At 45.0% G+C, this 9,443-nt stretch overlaps 1 protein-coding gene across 2 annotated transcripts; it reads right to left on the minus strand.

Annotated features, from left to right (window-relative positions):
• Positions 1 to 453: 453 nt before the first annotated feature.
• Positions 454 to 9,077, minus strand: LOC309692685 (uncharacterized protein). Of its 2 annotated transcripts, none has more exons than XM_082511414.1 (3): positions 8,865 to 9,077; positions 7,738 to 8,511; positions 454 to 6,081 (listed from the first exon to the last, which is right to left on the minus strand). In XM_082511414.1, the coding sequence occupies exons 1-3, from the start codon at positions 8,911 to 8,913 to the stop codon at positions 596 to 598; spliced, it is 6,309 nt and encodes a 2,102-aa protein (XP_082367540.1). In that variant the 5' UTR covers positions 8,914 to 9,077; the 3' UTR covers positions 454 to 595. The 2 variants fall into 2 exon arrangements, with proteins under 2 accessions (XP_082367540.1, XP_082367539.1); XM_082511413.1 differs by having other exon boundaries at positions 7,738 to 8,559.
• Positions 9,078 to 9,443: the final 366 nt, after the last annotated feature.

Genomic DNA, 9,443 nt, shown 5'->3' on the forward strand with positions numbered 1-9,443 from the left:
TAGTCACAGAATGTGGTGCTTGTTCATGTGCGCACACACAAACTGCCTTTTTTGTGACAGTCAGCACAGCTTTGGACTAAATGTGTTTCAGTGGGATGTGTTTTTTTCTATGTGTCACATATTTTTTCACATCGCACTTATCTTATGATAAATCTAACCCAGGCGACACAGAGAAAAGATTTTTAAACTTAGAGGCATGAGCTCTATTTTAACCCGAATCATTCTAAACCTGGAGATAAACAAATACCAAAGTATAAATGCAGCAGACCTGTTTGGATCTAGCGGTTAAATGATACTTGCTTTTTCAAACTACAGTTATTGTCCCACGTGAATCAGTTTATCAGTTCATTGTGTGGCCTGACACCCATGAGACTGTGTTATAAATGCAGCAGCTCGATCAAACACTCTAAACTCGAGGCTTGAAAAGGTAAAACTAATCAGACTGATTACAGATTATCTGTAGCAAAAATCCGGATGTGAGAGCTTATTCTTCCTTTACTCACATTTATTCAAATATTTCTACATATTAGGAGGAAATATACATTTTAACATTTTTATTTTTTGCATGATGAATTCAATCAGTTCTGTAAAAGTTTTACACCGGAAACTGCTCTCTGCTGGGCAGGGTAACAATGTCATCCATCTTGTCGAATAAGCCTTCAATCGCGGCGTTATTCTTTTTGCTGGTCAGCACATGGTACCTGCCCCCGCAGCGCTCTACGAGCCCCATCAGTTCTCCGTTCCTGAGGATGTGCTGCTCTGCGCTCTCCCCTAAAATCTCCCCCCATGTGAACAGCACCAGGGCGCGCTGCCAGATCTCCTGTCCGAGCAGGCTCATGTGCTCCTCCACGGCTCGTCTGTACTTCTGCGTGCAGGTCAGGAAGGCCGGCATGAGCAGCAGGACGACGTGGGGACCCGGGTGGCACCAGGAGATGCTGTCGAGAATGCCTTTCAGCTGAGAGGCGTTTGCCTCGTCGGGTCCGTCTCGCCACCTCAGGCTGAGCGGCTCTGCGACGGCGAGGCGCCTTCCGGCTATTTGGCCTTTCCACGACCTGAAACTAGAGCCGCTGAATTTGGGCGCTTCTCCACCCAAGATGGTGACACCAGCAGGGGAGCAGGAAGACCAGGTCTCTCCCAAAACCATCACCCTCAAATCTGACCCGGGAGAGCCTTTGCTGTTTGCTCTTGTGCGAGGTCGAGACAGGAGCTTCAACTCGCCGATCACCTTTGCACTTTCGGCCGCTTCTTGTCTCACTTTTGTCTTCTTTGTCTCCGTCAGCGTTTCGACTTTTAGTGTTTCAAGATGACAGTTATTGCTCTCTGCAGCTGACAAAGTTGTTTTCATCCTCTGATCTTCATTATCTGAATCTTTTCCTCTTCCTCTTTCCCTCCTCTCGCTGACCTCTCGGCACTCTAAAGGCGAGCTGTCTTCCGATCTCTTATCATCAGTCCCATGTTGTCCGTTCTCCAAAACGCTGTGCTGTCTCCGGTTCAACTCTTCCTCTCGCTCTTTGAGGTTCTGCTCCCACGTGCTCAGTTTTTTCAGCGACTCCTTTAGATTCCTCTCCTTCTTGCGAAGCTCTTCCTTCAGCAGAGTCATTTCCCTGCCCATCTCATTCAACTGCTGTGTTGTGTAGTTCACGTGCTCGTTCTGCATCTGCAGCTCCGACTTCCAATTGAACAACTCCTGTTCTTCGTTCTTCAAGTAGTACTCCCTGTCTTTCAGCTCTTTCCCTTGGTCTTTCAGTCCTCTGACCTTCTTCTGTAGATCGTGACCGTGAGAGCTTAGCTCCTTCTGTCTGCCCTCCAGGACTTTCAGTAAGCTTTCCAGCTCCCTCTCCATTTTCTCAACATTCTGCGCCTTCTGCTGCACTTCTTGCTCGTATTTATCCTTCTCCTCTCGTTTCTTTTGTTCTTTTCTTTGCAGACTGATTTCCAGTCCTCTAAGTTCTTGTTCTTTACTTTCCAACTTTGCCTGTTTTTCGCCAAGCTCCTCCTGTTGTGCGTCGACGTCGCGACGTCTTTTGCTCAGTTCTTCTTTGCTTCGTAGCAGAACTTGCTCCCTTTCACTCACTTCTTTCTCCCTTCTTAGGAATTTCTCTTCGAGCTCCTCATCCCTCGTTCTCTGTTCGCTTTGTTTCTCCATCATCTGCTTCTCAAAATGCTCTCTCAGCTCATTCATCTGCGCCTTAGTCTCATCTTCTCTCTCCTTCACCATTTCTAGCTCCACTTTTAGTTGGGCACTGGCGTCTTTTAAAGGCCCCAGCTCCAGATCTTTCTCTCTTAGCGTGATTTGGATTTCCTCGTATCCTCTGAGATATTTCCTGACCTCTTCGTCACTCTCCTTCTTCACTTCCTCACACTTAGCTCTGAGGTTGTCAGTCTCTTTTCTCATCATCTCATTTTGCTCCTGCAGCTCCTCAACTCTCCTCTGACTTAACTTGTATTTCTCTGTGATGACTTGAATGCTCTTAAGCGTTTCTTCCTCTAGCCGACTTATGGTGCCGTCCTTTTCCTGTGTGATTGACTCAATATCCTCATCTTTCATCTTGATCTCCTTTTCGTATTCCTGAATCATAGCCGTCATCTCCTTTTCCATTTTCTCAGTGAGTTCCTTCAGCTCTGACTTTGTCTGCTCGATTGTTAGCCTCAGCTGGAAGGTCTCCTTCTCATTTTCCCTGTCTCTTTGCCTGAGGCGGTCAAGCTCTTTCTCTTTCTCCTGCAGTTTTTCTGTCATTTCCGCATCCTTTTCCCTCTCTTGGTCTTTTTGCCGCTGCTGTATCTCGTCGATAGCGGATGTTTTGCGGTCGTTGCTTTCTTTCAGCTCTTCTATTTCTCTTAAGGAGCTCGCACATGTCTGTTTTGCCTCATCAATCTCGCCGTCTCTCTGTGCAAGAAGACTTTGGGCTTGTGTCAGTTCCTTTGTCTTCTTGTCGATGATCTCTATCAGCTTGTTCACCTCGTTCGCCGCTTTCTCATCCTTCACCTTCTGCTCTTCCTTCCATCGTGTCTCCCTGGAGTCGGCCAGCTGTTTGGCGCCTTCAATGTCAGCCTCCTTCTCTTTCAGTTTTCTCTCCATGTCACTTAAAAGCTGCCGTCTCATCTCCTCCATCTCTCGTTCTCTGTCTTGCAGCCGTTGCTCTGCCTCTTTCTTTTGGCTGAGAATGATTTCCCCTCTTTCTTCTTCCTTTCTTTGCAGGATCTCATCAATATCTTTAATGTGCTGTTTTAACTTTTCTATCACTCGGCTGTTTTCTTCCGCAGATTGCTCCATCTGTTTCTCGTGATTTAACTTGTCTCTTTCTCTTTCCTCTTCTGTCTGCTGCAACCGTTGCTCGAGATCCTTTACACGTTCTTTCAACCTTTCTAATTCTGCCTCTTGTTCCTCCAGCTTTTGCTCCAAAGCTTTTTTGTAGTTCAAATAAACATTTTCTTTCTCCTCCATCTGTCGAAGCTTCTCCTTCATTTCCATGAGTTTGGATTTCATCTCCTCTGTTTCCTTTTCCTTTTCTTGCAGCTGTTGCTCAGTCTCTTGCATGTTTTTTAAGTGATCCCTTTCTTTCTCCTGCTGTTGTTGCATTTTTTCTTTCATTTCTTCCACAAACGCTTTAAACTCCTTGATCTCTTTTTCCTTCTCCTCCAGCGTTTGCTCCATCTCTCTCTTGTATCGCTCTTTGTCCTTTTCACTTTCTTCGATTTCGTTTTTAAGCTGACACTTTAACTCCTCTGTTAGCCGATCTCTCTCTTGCAGTTTTTCCAGAACGTACTTTTCATGGTTCTGATTCAGTATTTGCTTTTCTTTTGCATGCTTTAGCTTTATCTCTTCAACTTGGGCAGCATAGGTTTCTTCCAAGTCTCTTATCTGTCTCTGTCTTTCCTGCAGTTGTTTATCTATTTCTTTTGCAAACTGTTGTTTCAGCTCTTCGGTCTCCTTTTGCCTTTCTTGCTCTACGCTCCTTAGTTTTTCAGTGTACTGTTGTTGGATCCTCTCCACATCCTCCTCCTTCTGTTTCACATTTTTATGAACTTCCTCCTGGTGTTGGGCACTTCTCGTCTCCATCAGATTTACCATCTCACTGATTTTTAGCATAATCTCTTGATGCTGATGTTTTAAGGCCTCTATCTCCTTTTCTTTCTCCCTCATCTTTTGTTCCAGTTCTCTTTTGTGGTTTTGATGAATCATCTCTTTGTCTTTGTCATTTTCCAGCATCTTTTCTTCCATTTGTGCACGGCACTTTTCTTCTATATCTGCTATTGCTTTCTCTTTGGCCTCCACACATTCCTTCTTTTCTTTAGCAAACAGCTCTTTCAGCTCTGCGGCCTGCCTTTGTTTTTCTTGCTGTATGTTCTTTATTTCATCACCGTGCTCTTGTGCCATCCTTTCCAAGTCATCAGCTTTTTCTTTCAGCTTCTTTTCATATTCTTGCTGTTGTTGAACTTTTGCTGTCTCCATCATTTTTTCTATTTCATTAATCCTTGTGGCCATCTCTTCCTCGTGCTGCTTCCTTATGCCTTGTATCTCTGCTTCCTTCTCCTGTATTTTTACCTCCATCTCTTTCTTATGCTGTGATTTGATTTCTTCCAATTTCCTCTCCATATCTGTCTCATGTTGTTTTACGTTATTGAGAGTTACCTGTTTTTCCTCCGAGGCTTTCTTCCTCAGTTCTTCCATCAGTTTGTCTTTTTCGAGCACTTTTACTTCCATCTCACTCTTTAGTTTTTGTTCCATCTCTGCCGTCTCCCTGTTTTTTTCTTGTACTGTTCTCTTTAGAGTGTTCTCATAGTGGGTTTTAGTCCGGCTGATTTCTGCTATTAAAGACTCGTGTTTTTCAGTCCAGTCAGATATCTCTTTGTTGAGGAGCTCTATGGTCTGCCTCAGTTTCTCATATTCTTTCATCCATTCTTGTGTCTTTGCTCTAAAAGCATCCTCCCTTTGTTTCGTCTCATGTTCCTTTTCTACGCTGGCACGCTCAAGGTCGAGAAGCTTAATTTGCTGCTCCTCGGTTCTTTCCTGCAGTTCCTCAATCTCTCTCTCTTTTATCTCCAGTTTGTAAAGCAGTTTTTCCCTTTCTTGTTGAGCTTGGCTCAGTGCTATGCAGATTCTCTCCTTTTCCAGGCTCAGATCCTGAATTTCTTTCTCTCTGTCCTCTGTCAGCCATCGCATCCTGTCCTCCAGCTCACCAAAATCGTTCTTCCTCTCGCCGACCCTCATGTCTTCATCCTCCGCTTCTTCCTTTTGAATGTCAGCCTTTCCTGGAGATTTCACCTTCTTCCTTCTATCAAAGAACCATCTGATGCTCTTCATCTCCCTGTCCCTCATGTTCTTCAGCTCTGCCTCCTGACGAAGCATCTTATCTGCCATCTCCTTCAGACGCTGGTTGAACTTTTCGTTTCTTTGTTGGCTCAAATCCCTGACTTCTTGAACCAGACCGGAGAAAGCCTCGCATCTGTTCATTGTTGCCATCTTTTCCACTTTCTCTAGCAGCTCTGTCACCTTACTGGAACCTCTACCTCCTCTTCCTCCACCATCTACACTGCTGATGACGTGGTATCGCCGCCTGCACTTCTCCAGAAGCAACTGCAGGTCCCTGCCTCCACTCTGGATGTGCTGCTCAATATCCACTCCCTCTCTGAGCTGATCTCCATGGGTGAACAGCAAGATTGTGTGTCTCCATACACCTTCTCCCAGAAGTTCCAGATGTTCTCTCACATGTCCCGCTTTCACCAGTGTGTCCACCCTCAAAGTCAGCAGGAGTGCATGAGGACCCGGAGGGCACAAAGATATGCTGCAGACAATCTCTCTCTTCACTCTCTCTGGAGTTGCACCTGCCACACCCGCCTCCCAGCCCGGCGTGTCCACCACAGTCACCAGCCGCATGGCCACCTCCGCTTGTTGACGAATGCACTCTTCTGTTACGGCTCCCGACTGGAAGAACCCTGGTTTTCCAAGGATGGTGTTCCCAGCAGAACTTTTTCCAGTTTCACGCTCGCCCAGTAGAACCAGTCTGATCTCAGGAAGACGTCGAGGGGATTTGGAGAAAGACTGGTGGGCGTCCAGCTCAGAACCCTGTGGCCCATCGCCTGACAGGAAAAAAAGGGGACATTTTCAGTAAAAGAGAACTATTTTAATGCCATAACCCAGCTGTAATCTCCAAATATTTCATGTTTTTCATTTAATTTTTAATTTTTTTTGTAAAAAAAATTGCCCAGAATAATCGCTCAGGCTACATTCACACGTAAACGGGTATTTTTTTCCACCTTAAAATAATTTAAAAGTCATATTGAAAAATATCTCCATCTCCATGGATCTCAAGCACTAACTACAGCATCCCAAAGCAAGAGGTGGGGATATAACACTGACTATACTGGCCAATCAAAAGACAATAATCAGAATGTTGCAATATAAAACTCTGTCTTCTTTGTCTGTGTGTAAATGAAGACATTTCTGAAACACTTGAATGAATGAAATCTCTATTTTTTGTACAGTAAACAAAGCTACATTTACCTGAGTACTCTACGTGTTAGTACAGGCTTTATTTCTTTACAACTTGGGACTGACTTTCTCTGCTGTGCAGGTAACAAGAGAGACGTTCATCAGAGCTTTCAAGAGGAAAATCAGGTAAAACTCAGCCTTACAATAAAAACTGTAATTGTAAGATCCTATAGTAAGACAAAAACAGGCTCTGTAAGCCTGCGGAGATCTGTGTGACTCCCTATAATTTTGGTTATAGTTAGTAGTGTTACCACTACTTACACACTAGAAAACATAGAGCCACACTTGTGTTTCTTTTCACTTTAAATCTAATAATCACATTACTTTAGTGACTTCAGTCTCTGTCAGCTTCTGAGCTTCATCCTAGCAAATACAACCTACCTAAACACAAATCAGCACTGTTATTTAGAGTTGTATTTCTGGTCTGTGACGTTTTATTTGTGCCAAAATCATGCACAATGTCTATGTCTGAACTGAACACATTGAAAAAACATTTGACAATCACTTTTTCACTTCAAGCTGTAAAGATGGATACACTCTGTGACGACAGTGATGGCTAGCAGGATAACAAACAATTGTCACTGGTTTCTTGAACATGACGATGGGTCCACTGTATTTAAATGACCTCCCAGTCACCAGATCTCAATTTAATAGGGCACCTTTGGGATGTGGTGGAACATGAGGTTAATATCGCAGATGAGCAGCAACTGTGTGAGCTTATCATGTCAATATGAACCAAAATCCCTGAGAATTTTTCGAGTACCGTGTTAAATCTGTGTCACAAAGAATTAAGGCCGTGCTGAAGGCAAAAAGGAAAACGAACCTAATACTAGCACTAACTAATGAAACTAATGCAAAACCTTTAAAGTGATGAGAAGTCACTTAGCAGTGCTGTTTCTGTGTAAAGATAAACTCTAAATCCTGACTGAAGCTCTTCCTACAAACACATTAGGTCCATTCAAGGTGGGGGTCAAACATGGTGCTAGCAAGGTGTACCTAATAAAGTGGCTGGTGCAGACAGTGTGGATCTCAAGATAATTTTGGCACAAACTAAACTTTGTGTTTGCACCTGATGCTTGTTGAATATCATCATTTATAACTCCTCCATCTTTGTGATGCAGTGACGACTGATATTAACTTTGTTCTGGTCTCGATCAACCTTTTTTCTGGGCCTTCTAATCATATGAAATGATTTCATGAACTTAAGAAAACTTGGGAAGTGTTATAAAAATAAACAGACTTACTAATGAGAGTGGCTTTGATGGTCCCTCTCTGCATCTGCGCCTCCATCTGTCGCTGTTTCTTTCTCCTCTCCCTGGCTCTCCTCTTCCCATCGGCCTCCAGCCCCAACACGACGGTATCCATCTCTAAATGGTTGCTTCCATCCCTCTTCTTATCTACCATCTCCTCCAGCTTCCTTATCAGCTCTTTAACCTGTGTCTCATCTCCTTTGCTCCGGTTATTCACAACATGGTATCTGTTTCCACACTTCTGCAGGAGTCTGTGGAGCGACGGGCCGCTTGACACGATTCGTTGCTCTATGGTGCCCATGCCCAGTTCGTCTCCTCTGGTGAACAGCACCATAGTGTGCTCCCACACGTGTTTCCCCAGCGGCTCCAGGTGTTCCTCAATCTCTATGATGTAGTCATCTGTCACAGAAGCACAGGCCCGCACGGCCAGCAGCACAGCGTGAGGCCCGGGAGGACAAAGCGACACGCTTCTCAAAGTTTCTCTCCTCACCCAGTTTGGAGTGCTATTAAGCGGGTAGTACCACTCCCACCCAGGTGTGTCCACCACTGTGAGTTTTCGCCCCACCACATCAGCTCGCCTTTTCACACACTCCTCTGTGGGCTTCCCGCTTTCAAATCCCCCCACTCCTCCCAGTATCGTGTTGCCTGCGGCGCTCTTCCCGGTTCCTTTCCGGCCAAGGAGGACCAGCCTAAGTTCCTGAAGAGCAGGGGGGCTACTGTCTGAGGCAGGGGGGTGTTGTGGCTTCATGGTGGCCTGCAGGCTCTCATCTGTGAAGAAAGGGGGAAGTACTTCCTCAATGCACCGCACCGGATAAGCTGAATGACACAGACACAGAAATGCGATAATAGTCAGACATCTGCTCACTACTTTACTCTTAAAACTGCACCTGAAGCCCTCAGTTTCAACACCCAGTGTTACCCAACATCTGTAAGAGGACTATTATACTATGCTTGCAAATTATATACTGATTGTAACACATTAAAGCACATCTGCATCATCAAGTGAGACTGTTTATCATTGTCGTTATCAGTCTGTCTTCAGCGTCACTCAAAGGGGCCAGAGTGCAAGCTAAAATAAAAATTACTGTTTTATAAAAGTAAAAGATCTACAAGAAACTCACCACCGTTTGTGCTTACGGCCGGACTGCAGTTCTCATTAGTCATGTCCATCGCCCCTGCGTGCACTTTCCTCCTCTTCTTCCTCTTCCTCTTTTTTAGTTCCTGTGTTTTTTTCTACAGCAACGATTTCTTCACCATCATTACGAAGGGAAACACAAAAAAACCCTCCCCCGCTTACTAAATAACTGACCCAAGCTGATGATTGCAGTCACACAAAGTGAACAAAGACTGTCTGAGGGAGGCAGACTCGCTGCCTCACGTGACCTGTCTGTGGTTTTTTAACTTGCTCTCATTGAACACGACAGGAAGTCAGACGGGTGGCACGGTGAGCTTTTGTGACAGTCCATGTTTGCAAAGTAAACGCAGGCAACACGTCTCTGCTCCTGCATGCCGCACACAGATGCAACGGTTCACACATGTATGCACACGGTGAACATACACAGAACATGCTTCTGCATGCACACATGAGCAGATGCATGTGTTATCTTGAGAACTGCAGAGCTCCTTACCGTCAAATGGTGCTCTGTGGTTAAGAGTGTGGAACTTCGGTTTCCTCTACCCATGAGCGACAAGAGACGACT

Source organism: Aulonocara stuartgranti (genome assembly GCF_965226115.1).
Source record: "Aulonocara stuartgranti genome assembly, chromosome: 3".
In the NCBI taxonomy this organism is placed as follows: Eukaryota; Metazoa; Chordata; class Actinopteri; order Cichliformes; family Cichlidae; genus Aulonocara; species Aulonocara stuartgranti.

Bases quoted from the DNA above. Each gene is read 5' to 3' on its own strand.
- LOC309692685 (XM_082511413.1), bottom strand. From the start codon at position 8,913: ATGGACATGACTAATGAGAACTGCAGTCCGGCCGTAAGCACAAACGGT. The intron at 8,560-8,864 runs GTGAGTTTCTTG...TGTGTCATTCAG, and splicing joins GGCCGTAAGCACAAACGGTG to CTTATCCGGTGCGGTGCATT. The intron at 6,082-7,737 runs GTAAGTCTGTTT...TTTTCCTGTCAG, and splicing joins CATCAAAGCCACTCTCATTA to GCGATGGGCCACAGGGTTCT.